Genomic DNA, 22,574 nt, shown 5'->3' with positions numbered 1-22,574 from the left:
CCTTCGCAGCAATCAACGCGTCAGCAATCGGCACCAGCACGTCCTGCAGCCACTGAGTCTGCTGTTCTGGCTGCTCTGGGTGTACTGGGTGTTTTCAGGGGGTCATGGGGTTAGGAGGTTAGTTGGTTTGGGGTCAGGGGTCACAGGGCGGTGCAGAACGTCTAAACGGCTGTCCTCCGCAGAACTTTGGTTTACATGATGTTAACATGCAAGTGAAAGTGCAATGCAAATAATAATGAAGCCATTTGATGGCTGACAGCTGTGGCATCTTGAAATTGCTTGCAAAAAGCTATAAACTACCTTAGTAATTTTTTTTGTTTTAAAGAAGGAAGGATACATCTTATTGCAATCAGCATTTTTACTACATCTTCATATCAATAAGATCTACACTTAATCTACTCCAATATGCCATCAAGAAATAAGAAACAGATGATAGTTTGATGGATTTTTTCACTTGTAGTCAAGAAATAAGAAGCAGAGTTGATGGATTTTTCAATATGTAATCAAGAAATAAAAAACAGATGATAGTTTGATGGATTTTTTCAACATGTAATCAAGAAATAAGAAAAGATGATAAGTTGATGGATTTTTCACTTTGTAATCAAGAAATAAGAAAAAGGTGATAGTTTGATGGATTTTTCTTATAAAAACATTCATGAAGAATATTCCCTGCATCCTGTTGAAGCAGGAGACGGCCATTCACCAGTCACCTCTGCAGGAGCACAGGACATCATCTCGGCTGTCCCTCGGTGTCAATAAAACGAGGAGTTGGCTCATCAGAGTGACAGTTGCAACAGCTTGATGACATTGTGGGCGCCGATGGCGGCAATATGCCTGATTTATTTATACGGGGCCGACACTGACGTAACCACACCGTTATGACCAGGCTCCTTAATCAAGTGTGCGATATGCATAGGAGCCCACTTGGCGCCCACTTCCTTGGCCTTAATCAGATGCGGTTATGATAGCCCACGGGCCTTGATGTGCAAACTCACCGAAAGCCGGCTAATTTGTAGCTGCTGTCTATGTGCTGCATTATTGGATTACGAGCTGCAGGGGGCGTGGTTTGGGGGAGGCGGCAATGGGTGGGTGGGCGTGTCTGGAGTGAATATAAATAAGCCTTAACTCGCTTACCATCCGGAGCACGAGCCACGCAATTGCGAATGTTTTATGCAATTCGGCGTAAAACAAATCACATACGCAGCACACATGAAAGCTCAATGGAAAAGCAATTGGAGGTTCCGGCAAAATTACGACGGAGGTAAATACACTTTGCAAAGGCATTTAAAGGGCGTACAGTAAGACGTAGCTTATAAACGACTTAAAAAAGCTAAAATACGATCCAGATTTACAGAATAGGTGCCAAATGAAATGAATTTAATGCTAGAAGCTAAACTATTTTAGATATATTTGGATATATAAATCTAGGCTGCCCCAAGACATACATACAAAACGAATTTCTGTTTCAGCATATAGATTCAATGTGTAGGCATTGAGATGCCAAAATGAGAATAAGAGTATCGCAATGATGGCCAACTTTAGTTTACGCAGCGAATACTGAGCGAGTGCGTACGTGTGCAAGGGCTAGTCAATCAATCAGCCATTCAAGCCATTTAGTCAGTCAATCAATCAGAGCGCCGGCATTGGACGTGAGCGTCATTCTAATCGAGAACCATTTTTTAATGCGCCCCTGGAAATGTTTCAGATGCACAGAGCCCTTTAAATCAAACTTCAGACCAACTCTACTCCTACTATGTGAATTTAACAGCAGTATAAGTCAGTTCAACTACACATAAACTAGCACTCAAGTTACTATCTGTGCAGATTAACCTTGTTTCCATAATTATCCTTCGATTGCTGAGGCAGCTGGAATCTTCTGGGTGTCCATATCAGTCACATTTGCCTGCTAAACGTAAACGGTAACTGCAAAGATTATGAAATCTTCATGTGCAAATTATGAAGCCATTGGCAGGCCCCCAAAAGCGCTGCAAAGTCAAATCCTTGCCCCAAAACAGACTCCTGGCACTGGCTTCGAGCATCTCCTGCTGCATATCCCTGCCGCAAAGTGCCCGGCAAACATATAAAAGTGTCCCACAAACGAGATATGCGATATGCACACTGCACAAGCCTCTGAATTGTTCCTTTGAAATAGAAAAAAAATTGTGGAAAGCGCATTATAAGATTATCCACACATGGCAGATGAAATGCCCTTGGTTGTTCTTGTTTAAGCAGTAGTTAAACCAATTGGTAAAACAAAAACAAAAAACATAAATATTATTGTTGCGCTCTTAAGACCACATGGTAACAATAAAGATACTAAGAAGCTTGAGATATTTATTAGGCCTTATAAAATACAAAATTGCACAAGTTAAAACCCTTACTTTGTTCCCATTTTCTTGAGTGCTTGGTTCCCAAAGAGAGGGTATCTCTGGGTGCGAAATAAGTTGGTTGTCAGCAGCAGATCTGAGATGGTGAAAGGCCACAGAGACCCGGATTTGAAATTGGGATCGTAGGGGAGGGGAGGGGAGGCAGCAATTGAAATGGCATTAACATTTAGCAAACGGCAATGGCATAAGATAGCAAAATGCCAGTGACGCAGCTGCACTTGGCTAAAATCAAACAATTTCGTTGAGCGTCTGCGAAAATTGCACGTCGCACTGAATGCCATTCGGGGGCTAGAAACTCGGTTTAAACTCGAGTTTTAGTTGCCAGCCGAGAGTAGTATTCAGAAAGGAGAAACGAGAGTTGGGTGCACGTTTCGATTCGTTCCGTTGGATTTCATTTGATTTGCCGCCTCAATTGCGCACTTTTGTGCGGTCCAAGTCAAATAGTCAATGGCAGTGGCAGTGGCAATAGCGATGGCGATGGCGATGGCTCAAACAATTCCTCTTTGCCCGGCGCACAATCACTCGAATATTGAGTTTTAATTTCCGGCACCTTTTTGCCATGCTGCTGCTACGTCGACATCTGCCGCCGCAGGATATTAAAAATGAGTTGCATTTTTGTGCCACCGCATTAGCAGCCTTGCACTTGATTTGCATTTCGTTAGAGAGCGATTTGACTCCTCAAGTAACACTAATGAACTCAAAGAAACTCCAAGGCTCCCTGGAATTTATTCCAGTTTATGTGCAGTAAACAACGGGTGCATTGCATTGCCTAGCCACAGAGTCTGCAGGTAATGCCAAACTTCCGGACAAAGAGCCGTACTCCTGCCATTTCGCATGCCACTTCATTAAAAGCGTGAAGGGCCAAAGGGGTGCCAGCTATGTGCTACTACTCCCTACATATTTTACCCGGGGATCCGGGGAACTGGGGAACCAGGGTACCGGAAAGGGTTTGCAAAACCATCAAGCCTGTGGCCAGGCCAACTGACCGAAAACCATTATTAAAGTCGAGCAGCTTAAAAATATGCATGGCAGGGCGGCAACCACAGCACAAAAACAGAGCACAATGGTTGCAGTTTTCGGGCGAACACTGCGTATACGTAACATATTGCTCTCCGGCCATTTAAATGTATTTATGCAAACAGCAGCCACAACAGCGGGGCGTTGACTGTCTGCATGGAGGAGCATAGAAGAGCATAGTAGAGCCGACAACCCACTCAGCAAATTGTCAAAAGCTGCTTACTGTTTTCCATATTGCAAGAGAGAGTGCAGTTGCTGAATAGACAGTTGGATTAACAGAAGCGAATTTAGTAGAACAGGACGTGTATGGGACTTAGTTTAAAGTAATTGTGTGTGCTAAGTGAGTGAATTTAGTGGGACTGTAAAGCAGGCAGAGTAATTAAGCTTGGACATTAGGGATTAAGCTTATTGTTGCATTTAAACTATCAATAATACGCATCAGGCTTATAAATAAGGTAAAGCCGACTTTCCACCGGCCGAATGGCTAATAAGATCTGACGCGCTGCCTTTTCAGATGCAGATATCCCTGCCACAAGGATGCCGTGCTACAGGACGATGCATAGAGGCATAGAGGCAGGGCCAATAAGCAGTAGCTGCTTAGTGAGCTCGAAAGTGTGCAACAGCTTGGAAATAGTTGCCCACCGCATACGCGGCGTATGCGCAACGCTTTGTCAACTTGTTGTTGACAATTCGTTGTCCTCGTCGTTGTCGTCGTTCCGTGGCTAATGGCCTGTCCCTTTCTGCTTTCTCCTGTCTCTTTGCTACTTTCTCCACCCATTCCATGGTCTCGTCCTGTGTTTTTCTCGACGTCACTTCATTTCCGAGCCATCGCCTGCAACAAATGCTGCAAATGAGCTGACAGAGGTTATGATAGTGCACATACTGCCATAACTTGGGTCAAACCATCTAGTGACAGGGTACTGCTGGGTGCGGTTCCATTGCCACCCCCTCCTCCTTCCCCCCATTAACTATCAGCCATCAACCGTTCCGGGGTTCAATTAAAGTGCCAGCCATTAGTGCAAGGAGCGACATTTACATGACGGCTTCGCGCCCGCTTAATGGCTTATGCGTCGCCTTAGCACTCACTTCATTTTCATTTTCATTTTCAATTCCATTTCCGCTTCCGTTTGGCCCTGCATTCTCATTTAATTACGCAAAAACGCTGTGCACACCTACAACTCGTGCATTATTAGACACTTTCCATTCGCACATTGTGTGCCCCAGACAAAGTTGAAGGAGCTACCCATTCATTTGCGCACAACAACGGAGCGAGAAAATATGCAGCGGCTTGTTGGCAAAAGTTACAAAAGTCATACATTGCCCCTGCTTGGCACACTGGCTTATTACTAATGGAAAATGATATCTATATAGTTGCAAATTAAGATAAAATATTGGAGTACAAGTTTCACACATTATTTAAAAATATGTATAACATTCTATCTACCTTTACTTCAAAAACCATTTAATCTAATTGCACTAATCGTTTGTCACTTTCACACCACTTAAGTTTTCTATTCTATTTGCGTTCACTTCAAATACTTTTCCATTTAATCTAATTGCATGTCGTTTTTTCACTTCCACACCACTGTGCAGTGGGCAACGCACTGTGCACTCCTTGCGTTATTGTGCTGTTTATGTTTTTTAAGCATCTGATATATTGGCAAAGTTTTGGCCATGTCTCGAGTGCCAGAGCCCCGCCCAGCGAGCAAATGAAGCAACTTTGTGAAGCAACTGCTCCATGGTGACCACTCAGCTCGTCGCTTTTCCGGCGAACTCCACTTTGTCGCCGGAATGGAAGGGCAGTAGTGTGTTGCCCGCTAATTGCCTAAAATATTTAAACCCGTAATGCCTCAACGTGCCACACGTAGTGTGTGTTGCTATTTTAAATTTGATTGTACAGGTAAATATTTGCGAAACGAAATGCCGCGGGAAAAGGGGCTAGAAAGCTGTTGTTGTTTGTGGTTTATATGGTTTTCATGGTTTTCATGGTATTCACGGTATTCACGGTTTGTTTGTGCACACGGCTTTCGTTTTTATTGCATTTTGCCGGTCACATTGCCATTGGTAGTGCGCCAGCATAGGCGGCACAAAGTGGCTTAGCATTCGGTGGCAGTCCATTTTTGCCATTTGGCCAACAAATGCGTTTTGGGCTCTATCTCTGAGTTGCAGACAACAAACAAAACAAAAAATCAATAAAATCAACAAGCAAATATTTTGTGCATTTGCCCACACAGAAAGCAACTGAGCAACGAATATAAAATATGCAAAAACCAACGAGGCGGCGTAAATGCGGTAGATTTATTTTTACTGAGGGCAACAAGCCGCAGCATAAAGCACTGGCTCAGGTGCGGCTATTCTGGCTAAAAATATATTTTGGACAAAAGAAATTTCCTGAATGAATTTCATGCATAGAATCTGGTAGCCCACATACGGAAATCGGGGTTTAAGTTGGAATTTTACGCATTCTTTTGAGCTATTTTAGAGCCGTGCGTTTAAGACAATGCCTAATTCGTTATAATATCAGCATAGTAGTTTACAAGTTGAGTGTATTCTATTCTGCACTTCTTTTCTGTTTCAAATGAGCTCTGCTTTAAGAGCTTAAAAAAATAACTTTTGAAAGTCAAATAAACGCTGGCAGCAATAAAATGTTTGGTGACATCCTCGTCGAAAGTTGCGGAAGTTAAATTTTACACAAATAAATATTTACACTACAAAACGGTCTGAAAATGAATTTAGCATTAACTTTTTTGGTAGCTTTCTTTTGCTAAAATGTACATTTACATCATTGTAGTTTATTTAGTTGATTCTAGCAACTCCAATTTTGAGTTAGGGTATTTTTGGGGAAATGTTTTTCATTTTGATAGGCAAAAACCTGCTGAGTTTTACCCGCAGTGCCCATTGATATGCATGTACGGATTTATTTATTTATTTTCGCCATGAATTCTGACTAAACGCGATTTTTACGCTCAAAGCGGAGCGCAGTTAAATGGGCCAAGCGGCTTTTACCACGTTTGATGTACGAGCAAATCGAATCCAACATTGATAAAAATTTATGCGAGTTTTATCAAGTGTTTACGTGGCACGAAAAATAGAGCGATGCCTGCATGCAAAAACCAAAGGCACAGGCAAACGCAGAGCCATGCGCCATGTAGCACGTTACGTATACGCACCGGCTGTCAAATGAATTTAAATTTAAATTTAAATTTAGGGCTTGTCAGTTGGCTGTCGGGTTTGCTCAAGTGATGCTTATTTTTCTGAAACAAAAGGAAAAAAACAACACCCTTTTGAAAGCGGCTTATCGAATGTGTAAATTGCGTACGAGTATTTAACAGGGCTCTGGGACTTTGGAAAATAGCCAAGAAGCACGACTCGGTTACTTCGGCAACTGACATACGACGCACAGTGGGCGTTGGCAGGTGAAAAGTGGGCGGAGTTGGGCTTTTCCGGCGACGCACGTGTGTGTAAGCCTTGAACTTTTGCTCAACTTTTGCAGAGCCCTTTCTCAAGGCGTCAATTAAATGCTTATTAAGCCTTAAAGGCTGAAAGCTGCCGCTGGCACACTTTCATTTAATATGACTGACAAAACTTTTCAGTGATTAGCGTGCCATAAGTAATTTTGCAAACAAATCACAAGTTTCGAAACAATTTTAATGGATTTCCGCAGTGCAAAAACACTGCGCTGATCACTCTTTTGTCGGGCAAATTAAGGCCAACAAACGTGGGCAACCTGATTCGATTTTGGCCACATTTTCACAGTGCTGCCGGGACAAAAGTGGTTCGTCCTGTTTGTTGTTTCACATGCTCGACTCCATTAACAATATGTTTTTCTTCAACGCCGCACAGCCAGGCACATGTCGCTCCAGTTTTGTGTCTGTGCTGATGCTGATTTTGCTGCTGCTCCTGCTGTTGCTGCAACAGCTGCAGTTGCTACAGTTTGCTGCTGCTGCTGCTGCTGTTGCAACAGTTGCTGCGTCGGCCGTGTTTGCGGCTGCCTGCGACGCCCTGCGATCCGCCCAGAAAGCCTTCGAGCCAACAGGGACATGTGCCTAGCCAAGCAGCAGCCCCCGAAAATGTGCATTCGCTTGGAAAATTAAAAAAAAATTAAACGTGTTTATATTTACAGCATCTTCGTGCGGTGCGAGGACATCCAGCGCTCTCAGGCTCACAAAATATGCATAAATAATGTTCAACATATTTTATAAATATAACTACACTTTAACGGCTTCAGAAAGACAATATATTATTAAATATAAATATTTTAGAAATTGTCTAAAAAACATAAGAGTTTTGTATATATAAACAGTACCGTAATGTATTATGATTTAACCATTCCAGTAAACTAAATTGTAGTTGCGCTCACTAATAATGTTTTTCAAAGCAAACTACTTTTAATGCCTAGTTTATGCCCTGCAATTTATTGGCTTGGCTTCGGCCTAACTGGTATCAGCCATGTATTTAACAGTTCGAGCCCATTTAATGGCTGCCATTTTCTGGTTCAACAGCCAATGACCATTCGGCTAATTTAATGTGGCTCGTATGCTGAGATTTTTGGACGTGGCCAAAGTGGCCAAAGTGGCCGCTGGCCATGTTTACTGTTGCTCTTGACTGCTACGATTTAGCCGCCTGGCGCTGGCTAACATGGGGCCCTGGGCTCGGAAACACACAGAGACCCACAGCAGCAGCAGGACACAGAAACAGGACATCGCCAGCTTAAGGAGATAAGGCAGGGACCGCAGCCAGGCTCGATTTATGCAGCCAGTCGAGATGCCGTTGCCAAGTTGCAATGGCTTCGCACTTTAAGGCCGTTTTGGAGATGCAGCGCAAAAGTTATATTGTTGCTGAATGCAGACTGGGGATGCTGGAGAGCCTTTTCATTTAAATTTGGACGCATATTTTATTGTAAAATGCATCTCGGACCGACACACTTGGCTGGGCCAAAAAAGGGGGAGATCGTTGCATGACTGCAATTACGCTCAAGTGCGTTAAGCCATTTTATTGCAATTGCAATTTTCATTTTGGTTTACAATCTGCCAGTGGAAGGCAGTTCGGTTCGGATCTACGCATCCAAACATTTTCAGTCCTGTCAAAAGCGGCTTAACTAAGTGCGACCGAGTTTTGCTTAATGCGCTTTCAATATCGAACCAAACTGAAATGGGTGCATGTGTGCCAGAGTGTTTCGGTTGCCAAGTTCTTGATAAGACGGAACCAGTCCTCCGTTTCCTTCGTCCTTTTGGCAGGAAGTGCGCCAGGGTAGCCATAAATTTTTCGCCTTTTTCTGCATAAATAGTACTTTTGTGCAGCTTTATGGCATTCAGGGGTGCGGCAGGACGCAGGATCAGGACGAATCAGGATGTGGCATTGCAGTGGCAAATGCGCTTCAGGAAATTGCGTAACTCGAGAGCCAAGAGTTTTGTGCGAAAACTTGACAGGGAATCGGGTTACATCCTCAGGGTGGGATTCGTTTCGGTTGCATAATAATGGGAGAAGAATGTCTGAATTGAAATTTAACACAGCCTGGTTAAACAAATTATTCCATGTTATTGTTTCTGTACAAGTACAGACAATGTGGCAAAGTGGCAAAGTGGCAAAGTTGCGGAGAAATCACTTCTTTGTTTCACTTCTTTGGCTGCATTGTTCGTTGACTAATCGCTTCTAATTCCAAAACTTGGCAGCAGCTTACGAAAGCCAGATGACAGGCATCATAAAGTTTTTGAAAAATACAGGACACTGTGTAATTTGGCCAATATCCACACGAAACAATAATTGCATTTTTCTGGGCCACATGCTCTCTATGTGAGTGTTTGCCTTTTTAATTAGTGCTATTTTTCGACATTTCATTAAACAATAAACGGAACACAAAGAAATTGTCAACTCCGTTTGCTGTTAGTGCAGGCAATGTGCCAAGTGCATTGCAAGTTTGGTCCCCAGTCACAGCAGACACTAAAAAGTTCACTTTTGAGAACTTTTAACGAAGAACACAGTTCAGCTTCACTGAAAGCCCAGGAAGGACACTGCGAGGGAGTTGGCTCAAGCTGCAAAAGGATCCTTAAGTTGCTGTTGCTCCATACGGATACACACACACACACGCACCAAAGTTGCTTGTTGTGAAATATGTTTAGACATTTTCCTCTGCTTTTGTGATGATCAACTTAATTAAATTCATTAAAAGAGCGCTCACATCACGTATACGCCCTGTCGACCGTGCAATTAGTTGCTGCTACAAAGATGATAGATTGCAAAAGTTGTGCAAACCACTTACTAGGCGATATATTAACTATGGCAATATTAGCCAGGCATAAAACAGATAGCTGCTAATTTAAATATCCTGTGGCTTCGACTGACAACCGCAGCAGCGAAGAACAGAAAAGCGGAAGCGGAAGCGGCTGCGTCAGCAGTCAACAAAAACAACCACCGATGCCGAAGTCTAATTAAAATACATAGTAGTTGGAAAGTTTTCTCCCTCCGGAGTTTTAAGCCATCTATCTATCATCGTTTTTCTTTTTTTTTTATCTGGTTTGTGTGACTTTTGGGGTGTAAAATCAATAGACGACGGCGTTTAATCAAATTCTACTTGAAAGCAAACGAGCTGAAGAGGCTGCTAAAAGCTGTAGATGAAAAACCTGGGCGCAATCAAAGCCTCCAGCTCCTTGAGGCCACGCCCCATCACCTAGATCAGAGTAGCAATTTCGTTAATAAAACGGCAGAGCGGCGAACTCGAAGCTGGCAATAAAATTGAAACTTTGCAAGCGAAAAGGAAATCTCCTCCACCAGATTTCCTTCACTCTCTTGTTGCTGGGTTAAGCTGATTTTCCAATGACGATGCAATATAAAACCAATAAAAGTAAACCCTAAAAGCACCCAGATTAGGTCACAGTATACAAGTTAAGTGAATTTGTAAAGGAAACTACAAAGTGGCATAAGCTAATTGCAAACTGCCACGCTTGTAATTCATGGCATTTATCTACCAAGCACATATCTCGATCTCACAAACATTTACGATTATTTGAGGCCAAGCGTTTTGCTCGCGTTGCGAAAATTCCCAGCAATTTCCCTATTGAAGTTGCATAGTTTTATGTTTGACAAATTGCCAGACGATTGGTTTAATAGCCGGCTGAGCAGGCGACAAAGACGCCAAAGGACTTGTCCTCTCTGGCTTTGGGTTTGCCAATGCATTTGGCTTAGGGACGTGTCTGTAATTGGGGGCACGGAGTGCATATCAGCGGAGGACATTGTCGGGACGTCGCCATTTTGTCAGCAGCAACGTGGCGCGCATAAAGTTTTGGACAAGTTATGCGCCTCCAGAGAATGTGCAACAATGCCTCAGCAGTATCCATGCGATCTGCAGGCAGAAAAATGCGACACAACAGCAGTTGCCATTTAGAAACAAATGCTTTGGGCTTTTAGAACAAATATTTCACAAATTGTGTACTTAGAGAATTTAATTGTCATGTGTAAAGCAAAAGAGTAACTTTATTTATGTTGTAAAGCTGTATTGTAGACATTTCCAAGCAAAACACTCGTGACTTCTGCCAGTGCAGCCAAAGTCCACAACCAAAACCGAATCCTGAGCCGTTGTAATAAACTTTGTTTATAACGCGTCGCCGGCTGGATTGTGCAAACATGCAAACGTCGAGGGAAATGCATAGCTGAGATCGCCGAGCCAATGCAGAGGCGGAAAAGCGGAAAGCCAGTTCGGCTGCCAAGGAAGCGGAAGTCGAATGCACTGCACACTATCGGAGCAGCTCACCAACACAGCCACATACCCACGTACCACTTTTGGGCACCACCCCATCATGAATGCTCCCATCGAAATGCGCATTTTGTTGCGCTGGCTGCGCTTGTTTAACGCATTTTAACTTTGATTAACGACTGACGTCGGGGAGTGAACGGGTAGCAGGGCACCAGGATACCAGAAGGCCAGGATGCCAGGATGCAGCTGAAATGTTTGCATTTGATGCCCCTCTCTATCCACAATCATCATTGGAGCTAACAAATTGCATTGCGCAGCATGTTTCAGTATTTTGACAAGTTGAAAGCATTTTCTACTTAAGCCATCAAGTGACTTGCACGAATAAATGAGAAGAATACTTCTCCTCCTAACTAATGCAAATTTTGACCTATAAAATCAATCTTAATCGATTGCTGAAGGCGTGATGACACTTGGGAATTGGCTTATTTATTACCACAATTTATCATTTGTATTCTTAGCAGGTTAAACGATTTATTGCCCTTCGTAAGCCAGGCGTGTCCTATTTATCCTTAATGAAAAGAATTTCTTCTCCCATATTTATGTGAATTTTGAAATACTCAAACTCTAAGGAAATTTCCCCCCTTATACAATACGCCCATTTAACAATGGCAGAAATTCTCCTAGTTGAAAGCCATTTTTTCATCCAACTAGTTGACCATCCCAACAATTTTCATTGCCATTGAGAGGAGGAGTTTTGCATTGGTTTGCTGCCCGACGGTTTTCCGAGCAATTAATTTCATTATTTTTCATTTGGTTGCATAATTTCCATGAACGGCAAATCGAGTCGCTCGTCGAGCTATCGGCGGGATTTTCTCGCCGAATGAAAGAAGGAAAAACTCCGCGCCGCCTGCTGTGCAAATCGTTAGCGCTGATTTATTATTTATTGCTTTGGTTTTGCTCCCTGATTTATTCTCGGCTGATAGAGGGAAAAGTTGGCTGGCATGGGATGGCTTAAATGCCTCAATCTTTTGTTTCGGTATTCCTGTTGATTTCTTTGTTTCTTTTTAAAATGTTGCACTATCAAAACATTCAATCGGGTCGTGCAACTAAATGATTTATCACATAATTTATTGTTCAGCTGCAAGAGTTGCACCCCGGGGGAAAAATCGTCGCCCATGTATAAAATAATGGAAAAATGCCAGATGAAAATTAAAAAATCACTATGTAACGATGTTTAAAACTTGTTTATTTAAATGAGACAATAATTACAACTATATAAACATGTATTTTGAATAATTAATCATTAGATTGTATGCTCTTGGCATTCATAACCATTTGAAGCAAATCATTTTAAGCCCGTGGGCATTTCACTTCTGTTGTCATTTGTTCGCGCTGGCTCTCGGTATAAATCGCATAGGATTTGCATAGAACATGGTGCAAAAGCTGTTTAAATAACTAATAATTATCTTGTCGGCTTTGGCAGAGCTTCAATGTCATTTGATGCCATTCCGCTCGCGATTTATATGCATAAGCCGCTTAGTTGAAATTAATTAACATTAACAGCCGCAAAAACAAGAGAAACACGGACTAAGCAGATTCTAGCAGGCTATTTAAATATTTATTGCACGCCTCCTCTGTTCGTGGTCGTTTATTTTTAATGACATTGTAAGCCCAATCAGTTATTTATTTATTTATCCTTTTTTCCTCGCATCGCATTATGTATAACCCCAACCATAATCGCGGCGTGGTGGTAAATGCAATAAACACGATGTTTTTAGCCTTTTCGCATTAAATCTAATTTGATAGGCTTTGTGCAAATATTTGCATTTAATCTGTTTGGATTGTTAATTAAATAAGCTCTTATTACATGCAACACAAACAAAATATCAAATTGCATATCAATGGCAGGCGAACAACTGTCAAATGTCATAAACAACTGAGCCCGCTCAAGTAAAAAACGGTTTGAAAGCATTAAACCTGAGTTTGATTATTAATTAATTTGTTTATCCAATAATACCTTATAAGTCACTTAACCGGCATAAAAGTTCATACTGAATTAATGGCGAGCAGCTTATTGCCAGCTATTAAAACCTTTATTATATAAATGTAACCTTTCTATTTATGAAAACAACTCTACGTTAGTTTAAATGCTATAATGCGTTGGTTATTTCAAGAGTTGTCAAAAGTTTTTTGAGTTATTAATATGAGAAAAATAGCTAAGACCACTCAGCAGCTGAGTAACTTTTATTTGTCATTCACCACATCTCCTTTGTTTTACCCACCGCCACTCAACTTCTAAAGTCCTCTCGAAGAGCACTTTACTCTCGCTTGAACTAAACAATGTTCATATATTTCCGTGAGCAGCACAAAGCATACTTAGCAGCTCCATTCGATGGCAAACTCAAGACCCGCCGCTTCCGTTTCCGTACCGCCCGCAGACCAGAAAAATCAGGAGAAGATGGAGATGCCCGTGGCGCTGCGATGCTCCGCTTAATCAGCGCTGGCTGCGGCACATAACTCAGATACATATGTATGTATGTGGAATGCGAGCCACCGGCGAAGGAGCCACCCATGGTCATAGTCTACGTGCCAAAAAGGATGGCGGTATCCTGGCTGGAGACAAGAAAGCAGTGCGCCCGCTGTTGCTTTTATGCTGCTCTGCACTTTAATTTTAAAACAAATGCTGGTGAGCAGCACACAAAATTTTGGCACAGTCAGTCCAGCGGGTTGGAAAGAGAGATGCAGAACAAAAGAGATAGAGAGAGAGAGGGTACACCAAAAAAATATGCTTTACTACATGCATTTCTTCCCCATTTAATTAAAAACTTGTATAGTTGAAATTCAAGTTATCTGGAAATTAAATATTGTAATCTGTAATTCCTAAAGTTCCTAACAATTTTTAATTTCCAGTTCAAGTCACATCGTTCAATAAATTCCGATTAACATGATTAAATGTTGTGTATTTTGTGGTTACGAGAAGCACAACACCAACAGCAGGCTCACACCCGTTTGCAGATAAAATGGCTTAAAAGCATTGAATTCTTTAATGCGGAGAACATATAATAATCGACTTTTCCCCTTGCTAAAATGAAACTCCTTGGAAAACAGCAAGTGGGCATCCAGGCGTGCCGAAACTGCAGTTGCAATCAAATCTTTGGGAAACCGCAGGAGCAGGCCACACTTACAGAGCTGTCTCTCTCAAATTTAACCACAACAACTCGCAGTGCTCACACACACACTTCAGCACAACCGCACAGCCGCACATACACTGAAATGAGGATGAGAATTTTGTATTACAGGATCGCATCGCTGCGGTCTGTTAGGAAACTTATTAGATTAGCAGGGGCGGCGGTGTCACCGAACCCCATTTTGGTTCTCGATTGGATGCAACAGGCTAAATGTTTGACCGACGAGCTGTCCGACCACAAACAGCTCAGTTGGGCCTCTTGTCCTGTGTCCTTTGATGGCATGATTAGAGTGAGCCCCCATCCATTGGCAAATTATAAGGACCCGCACTCAGGCTAATGACATGCCTTCCAACGAAAAGACAAGAGGGATGGGGGGTTACGTATGTACATAAATATGTATATAGTTGGGCGGGAATGATGGATGCATATATAAAAGCCCCTCTTAGTTGGGGTTAGCTGCGTCCAGCAATAGATGACGAATGGCGCTGACCATGGACATCCGTATCCGTATCCGTATGCGCAACTCTCGGAGGCAGCGCAAAAAAGTATGCTATGAAATTTTATTTATGCCACTTTTGGGGCTGCATGTCACATGTGCACAAAGAACCATTGTCGTTTGCGGGCCACACAAAAAGCAAGTCGCATTGCGATTGACGAGATTGAGACTACACTGTTACCTCGTATTTATTTAAATTTACTTTATTTTCTTGTTCTGTAAAGTGGCAGTTGTGCACAGAAAAGCCTTCAATATGCCCTGCGTTATAAGTTCGAATTTAGAGCAGAACATTTGTAAAATGGAATTTTCCATCATTGTCATCCTGATTTCCATTACTGCAAATCCCATATGCAAAAAATACGTTACTAATTTGAAAGATGAATTAGATTTCCAGTATTCGGAGATTTGCAGCTCTGCAGTTTTGTCGTTTGTTGTCCGGGGAAAAGGGAATCGCAGAACTATAAATTTCATTTGTCACAGCAAATCCCCAGAGCGGCTTACAATGAAGTTCATTTCGCAGGCAACGGGGCAAACGAGAAAGACATTTTTACGTAGTTTGTGGCAAAGTCAAAAACAGCATAATGCATGTCGCACACTCGTACAGAGTCACAAACACACACGCACACACAAACACACACTCACATACTTACATATATGGATTCTCTGGGTGGGACAGCTGACACAAAAGCCACAGAGAACAATTTAGATATTTTCTAAAGATTTAAGCGCTTCACAAGCGACTCACAGGACATGGCAGGACGAGGGCAAAAGCTTTCGACAGTTTCGGTTACATAACTCTCTGCTCCTGGTCGCTCCTGTCTATTTGTTTGCCATTTAAATAAGCATACTGCAGCACAGATCCACCGAGAAGGGCGGAAATAAATATGCAAAAATAAAACGGAAACACATTCATATTCATGTGACTTACCACAGCAGCTCGACATTATTACTTATGTTTATTTGCTGTTTGTCTCCTGCAGGTACGTACCCACAGTAAGCCAAAGGTGCAGCATACCTATACCACCTATGCCACTGCTCCTAAGTGGCTCACTCCGGCATTTGCATACGGAGGCCGATGTATCTGTTGCTCTATGCAGCTGTATGTGTGTCTGCGTATGTGTGTGTGCCATATGGGCCAGCCCTTGAGTGTCTTAAGTTCCGGGTAAGTGGGAACTTTTTCTGAATTCCAGCAAGTGGTGGCTCGAGTGGTTATCCACTGGCAAAGGGGTTTTTAGCTTTGAAATGTTTGTGAATCTGCAGACGAATTCCTCGCACCAACACTCACATACGCCCACACACACCCACACACACACAATAGTGACCCCAATTGGTGCCCAGCTTATGGGTGAATATGGAGCACAATCTCACTTTGGCATATGTGCACCGCTCCGAATGTGAATAAATTAAATTTACTACTTGACTTTAAGGTGCTGCGACTTGGCTGGGGATTGCGAAAGTCAAATGGCAGCCACTCAGGCGGAAGAATATCACAACAATTTCGTAGAGAAAATACAATTTGCGTTTGCTTTCTTATAAATATTTATATACCAGCTTGTGCCAAAGCAAAGGCATGATAGTTGATTTTGTTTACGAATAATAAATCGAGCACATAAATGCTTCATCTAACAGACTGACCGCGTTTTAGCAAATCCTTTTATAATTCATATATGTATGTATTTACATAGTTAAAGTTAAAGCATATGCACTTATTAGACATTAAAATGAGTGCTTTGGTTATTTCAAAACCTAAAATTACCAACATCAAGCTAATTTCCTTAGCCGTGGCGGTACTTGCCACCGATGTAATTAACCCACTTGCACGGCAACTGCACCGCTGGCGAGTTGCATGCCCTTGTGGTGCGGCAGTGGCCACAAAGAAAAGCGCCAAAAATCCGCAAACGGCGTGCAAAAAATTTGCCTCGTTTTTAATGGCTCACATTGTCGATTTTGTGTGGGTGTGTGTGTGCGTGGGTTTGTCGGTGCATGTGTGTGTGTGTGTGCGTTCATAAGAGCCTTTACTGACCAGCAAAAGCAAATACGCACCCACACTCGCTTACTCGCAGACCCATCGAGGCAAAGGATCGTCCAGGACGACGCTTTAAAAAGCCATTTCGGCTTGCTTTACCAGTTCCTGCTTTTTTTTTTACAATGTTTGTGGAATCCTGGTATCGCCCAGGATGGATGGCACATCGTTTAAAGGGACCACAGCAGCTGGAAAAAATCGTTGGGCGGATTATAAAACACTTAAACGATTTTAAGCGCAATTATGTTGGCAGTAGCACGTAGCGGTTGCCCTTTCTGTTTAATTTTTGAGCACTTCCCAAGGGCTTTTCTCATTAGGTTTTCAATTTAAAGGTGCATTACGCCTTTCCTTTTCTTTTTTCCATTCGAGAACGAAGAGTATATATATTTTATTAAAACAACAACAAGAGGGTGCCGGAGAAGAGCTGCCGGCAGATAACCTGGAACAACAGGAGTTGGAAACCCGGACTGCCGTGCAACAATTAGAACGTCAGCTTACCGGAAAAAAAGTTTGCATTCCATTTATGCTCGTTGCGATTTATTTACGGCAAAAAAAGTTCTGGTTTTAGTTCTGGTCAGCGTTTCTTAAAGGCCAACTCACTTGCAGAGTTAGTTTGTGAAGTAGGGGGAGGGCAGGGCAGCAGCAGCATCCGCTGTCGAGTTCGCTCTTTTGTTGCCACAATAAACTTGCGGCCTTAAATTTCGATTGCCTGGCCGTGTATAGGTGGAGAACAAAATGGCAGACCGTTCGCCAAGTTATCCCTGCAATGGCTTCTGACATTAATTAGCCCAAACATGTTGAAACAAAGCAGCACTCCCGCCCCCCCCCCCCCGTTGGTAGATAATGGCACGGCAAAGTTTTCGGCCATCTGCAGGTGCATAATGGACCTGGCCCAGAGCATCCTTTTTCAATGCTCCACCGACTCCGGCTGTCCACCGGGCAGCCTGTTTATTATGCAATTTATTGGGCACCGAAAGTGCAGGGTACACTTTACCAGGCCGTTCTGCTCCTTAAAACTAAAGAACCACATAAAAGCATATATCAACTTTTAAGCGAAACTCCATATCTCTGCAAACTTGTATATGACCTCATAGTAAGTAACCACGGTAAAATAGTTTAATTATATTTATAGTGCACGTTATAAGTGTTCCTTATACTCGCATTGGTTTGGGTTGACCTGTCGGACATCATCATATCGCAGGACATGTTATCTTTCTGGACTTCTCGGAAGATCTTCTCGTCATCCTGCTTCTTGCCAAATAGGAACTTCCACCAGGGTCTATCGTTGGATTCTCCAGTCTGTACCTCCCCACCAGTTCTATTCACACCAAAAATGCCGGTGGCCTTTGGTTTTCTGGGTTTCCTGTTGGTCAGAGCTCTCTTTTTCGCGACTTTTGCGGTAGGACGCTTTCTGCCTTGAGTCGGTGCCTTGGATAAGTGCAATTTGGTTCTCTTTTCGGATTTTTTGGCTTGGTTTGTTTTAACAATAGTTTTCCTCCTAGTCGGCTGATGCTTCGGAGCCTTCTTGGCTATGAATTTCAACATCGGACCCAAGGGCCTGGGAAACTCATCGCAGCTGGACACGGGATCCTCGATGGTTATTCCTAATCGCGGCGGTTCCTTTGCAGATTTTGAGGAGCCAGTATTAAACTCCATACTGATGTAAAAATTAGAAAAAATTTAGAAATTTTCAACCTATGTGTGCTCGGGTGAAATGTGTATATAAAACTGGAAGTGTGTGAGAGTTGTAATGAAATCGGCATAAATATTTGACACCAGATACATGGCTACTATGATAATAGCATTTAATTTGCAGCATTCATTTGACAAGGACTTCGCACGGCAATTCATCGCATGTCCTTCTCAAGTTATCGCTCTTCGGTTCTGCACGGTTGCGGCTAACTGTATATAATGGCAGAAAGTTCACACTTCCGTTGGCTGAACTTTGTCCACTGGTGCAGTTGGGCGTTGTTGTTGTGTGTCTGCTGAAGTTTTGTCCAAATGGCGGCTCTATTTGCTATTTGTTATTTGCTATTTGCACTTGCAGCAGTGCTAAATATATTTCAAACAAAAGCCGAACAAACAGCTGACAACGGCAACAACGAATGTCAGCCGGAAGGAAGTTCAACTTAAATAACGGATATTGGCTTAAATAAACAATGGCGTTCGACGCCGTCTCTCCCTCTCTCCCTCTCTTTCTGTAGTTCTTTCCCTTTCTGGTGGCTGTTGCTCTATGGAAGTCGCAAAGCGGAAGTCGTCTGCCCGCCATTTTGTGGTCGCAGCGCTTAAGTTAACCCTTCTTCTTGGCATTGTTTGGTCGATGAGTGCAACAGCTGTGTTTGTGCAACTTCATCCGCCGCCTTAATTGCCTGTTAATTAGCGCAGTTGCAACTCGTATGTATGCACACACGTATCCTTTGCTGGACTCCAATCTGGCCGTGTTCTGATTGTCTTTTGCCGAAAAAATAACTCTGACGTAGACACGCGCGCCTGGCCGTGACATGCCATTGATGGAATTTAACAACTGTGCAAATATTTGACATCCGCACGGTTCACTGCCTCCGCCTGCCGTTTTCCGTTTGCCGTTGGCCCTCCGTGGGACCAATCCCAGAACAAATCGGTCACTGGCGCGTGAGCGGGTGAAAATTGGCTGCATTCGTCGATTCGAAGGGGCGAAAAAAAAGTGCAGCTTTTCGCCTACAGGTGGAGCCAATATTAGTGTTGCATGCCCTATTTCTTCTGGTGCACAGACATGGCAAAAGGTTGACAAAGCGCTCGATGCGCTTTAGAAGCTGGCCAATTAAGAAAATCAACTCTGAAAAAAAGTGATATGTTTAAATATACAAATCCCAAAAGCAGGAATTATAAAATTGTAAATTGTATAAATTTAAAACAGTATCAGTGACTAAGCTGTTATTGCACAGGAACTGTCCCTTGCAAATACGGACTTTCTAAACGAGCAGTTACCTATTATTTGCAAACTTGCTTTCTAAGTATGCCCAGATAAACAAATACAAAACGGAACTTGAAAGTTGCTCCTGTGCAAAGGAAGTTAGCTACTTATAACGTAATTCCCCTCTCACTTCCGCTGTGAGCAAGTCACAGAGCATTCAAATTATTTCCACACCCAACATCGCAACGACTGCGTTGGCGACAATGTTTGCCCAGGCGGGCAGGAAAAAATAGAAATGGGTGTGAAAAAGTGCAGAGCAGGAGCAGGAACAGGAAAAGAGGAGGTCCTGCAGCCGGTAGGAAACCATTCGGTTAGGTAGTCTGAGCGAATGCCCAACCGACGCTAAAAGGATAAGCGCATTAAAGCATTTACTTTGCAATTGCAATGCGAATCGGGAGCGCATTAGTACCTACATATATATGTGTTTGTATCGGGAGTGGAGGGAGGAGCCACTAGATCGGCATCCAACAAGGACATGCACATGTATGTTGGAGCTGGGCGCCAGAAGCCGTTGTTGCCCCTGCCCACACAAAAGCGCAACAAACATGCAACAGCCTCGGGCAGATGGGCTCCAAATGCAGCTGCAAAGGACAAAAGGGCACATTGCACTTTGGACCCACTTAATCCCGCCCATTGTGTTAGCCTTATTATGACGCCCAACACACAAGAGTCCTTCTAGTTCCACTTCTCTTCATCACACCCCCCTGGAACCCAGTTCAATTTGAAAAGCGAGAAAAAAGAATTCTGGCAAAGCCTTGACGACAGTTTTATGCTTTATCAGCAGCGGCGTCGCCAAAGCTGGAAAAACTTGTTTGTTTTTCCTACGCTTTGCCTCCTGTAATGAACGGCATTGTCTGTCTGCTTTCTCTGTTGTCTGTTGCCGGGAGAGGGGGTGCACAAAAGAGGGGTGGTGTTGTAAAGGGGGATGGAAAAGTCCTTCGCCTTCACAGCCGCGTGTGCTAAGGTTACATTTTGTTCGCTCCACTCGCGACCAGACGGCGCCAGTCGACCCTCAATGGCAATGAAAGCAGCAGCAGCAGCAGCCACATCAACCTCTTGGCATTGGCCATTTGTTGGAGCAATTTTTGGCAACCATTGGCAAATCGATAATTTCGCCATGAAGTCATGTTTGCTACAACTAAAACATATTTAAAGCCAACTCGAGTGTGGGCAGCGCTGCCAACAGGAGGCTTCTGAATCTTAATAGGTTCTTGAGTAATGGATAAGAGCCTTGAGGCGTAGAATTCATAAAATGTTTTTGAAGTAAGATGAAAATGAATGAAAAGGGTCTGACATTTAGTGCGGCATTATCTTAGGCAGGGATCCTCATGATTGATGAGTTAATATTGGGCTGGCCTTAAATTCATGCAGCTGTGCTTAAACATACAAATATTTACTGTTTAATGCTCTGAAAATCCGATTATCTTATTTGTATTTAAGGAAAAATGCATTCAAAACATGATTTTAATCCCATTCCCATAGAAGTGGTAGCAAAAAATGCTTTTAAACCATCTCGTAAGAGAATCGATTGCTGCTTTTAATTTTCTACCAATGATAATTCGATTTATTTGCGAAAATTATTGAAAATTCAATAACTCCGCTGGCAATGATTTAATGATAGCACTTAATGCGAATTAAAGTCCGTTTGTGAATAGCTTAATGACAGATGCAACGATTACCCGGTGTGAAATGGGCTTTGTCGGAATTAATTAAAAGTCCTTTTTTCCGACTTAAATCAAAGATATGTGAGACTGCCAGCTGATTCCCACACAAATTGGCTTGGATGAAAACTAATTAAATTTAACAACATTATGTGGCCACTGTCGGTTGGCTTTAATGAATGAGCTGGCAATCAACTGGACACTCAATCAATTTGCCCAAACAAAACCTAATTATGCTGTGCAAAAATTGAAACCCAATAAATCAATTTAATGTCGAAGAACACGCACATGGCCAAGTTAACCGCCTTTTCCCCCATTTAAGTTTGGGGCAAACTCAAGTTTTCTAGGTCACGTCCAGCGAGCGATATTTTTCCGCATTTTTTCTTGGTGAGCTTCGCTGCTTCCTATTTTCCCAGACAAATGGCGTCGCACTTTGGTGGCGCCACTTTTTGTTGCCTCTGTTGTTGTCGTCACCGCCACCACTACCATCACCACCAGCGTCACCGCTGCTGCCACATCCAGTAGTTGGGGATGCCCCAGAACCGGGATCCACCACGTTGCCCGCCCGGCTGCTTGTCACTGCCAATTTTTAGTGCAGCCATTCCTTTGGCAACCGGGCTGGGTATAAATCCAGCGGCCCGTTATCGGGTGTTATGCCCCACCAGGGATGCCCCGCCCGAATCCGTATTGATTTCCCATGCCACGGGTCCTTTTCAGGCATTAAAGTTGCAGCCGGCGAAAGCGGCAGTGACATGGATAGTTATAGTTATAGTTCCGTCTGCAGCTCTCGAATCCATCAACATCTGTCAAATTGCTCTGGCCATTCAGGGCTTTATGTTCTTGCAACGGGACAGTTTTTATGGTTCATACTGTGTTTTTTTTACAGTTAGAGCTTCAAATTGATACAGAAAATAGGGAGTTTTAAATTTGAGAGCTCCTTAACGAGTTAAATTCTTTGTACGAGTTCTGAAAATGTGTTGTGCGCAGTGAAGTAGATTATTGTAAGCTGAAGTTTGCATTAGTTCGAGTTAGTTCCCCTTTGTTTGCGTTCTTCTCATTGATGAAGTGATACCTAAACAAGTTGTTTTCATTTCCATTATCCTTTTTCTTCAGCCATATAAATTGGCCAAATATATATACAGCTGTTGTACCAGCAATT

At 42.9% G+C, this 22,574-nt stretch overlaps 2 protein-coding genes across 2 annotated transcripts in view; one reads left to right on the top strand and one right to left on the bottom strand.

Moving 5' to 3' along the window:
- LOC120458272 (neural cell adhesion molecule 2) overlaps nucleotides 1-22,574 on the top strand; it is a 60,481-nt gene that overhangs the window by 13,756 nt on the left and 24,151 nt on the right. The gene's annotated exons all lie outside the window — the stretch shown is intronic.
- On the bottom strand, nucleotides 17,900-18,548 carry LOC120458273. Its single transcript, XM_039645866.1, has one exon. It carries the CDS (start codon nucleotides 18,455-18,457, stop codon nucleotides 17,918-17,920), a length of 540 nt encoding a protein of 179 aa, XP_039501800.1. The 5' UTR covers nucleotides 18,458-18,548; the 3' UTR covers nucleotides 17,900-17,917.

The sequence above is a fragment of the Drosophila santomea genome, chromosome 2L, assembly GCF_016746245.2.
Source record: "Drosophila santomea strain STO CAGO 1482 chromosome 2L, Prin_Dsan_1.1, whole genome shotgun sequence".
In the NCBI taxonomy this organism is placed as follows: Eukaryota; Metazoa; Arthropoda; class Insecta; order Diptera; family Drosophilidae; genus Drosophila; species Drosophila santomea.
The sequence above is the reverse complement of the archived record's forward strand: the minus strand, read 5'-3'. Positions and strand labels throughout refer to the sequence as shown.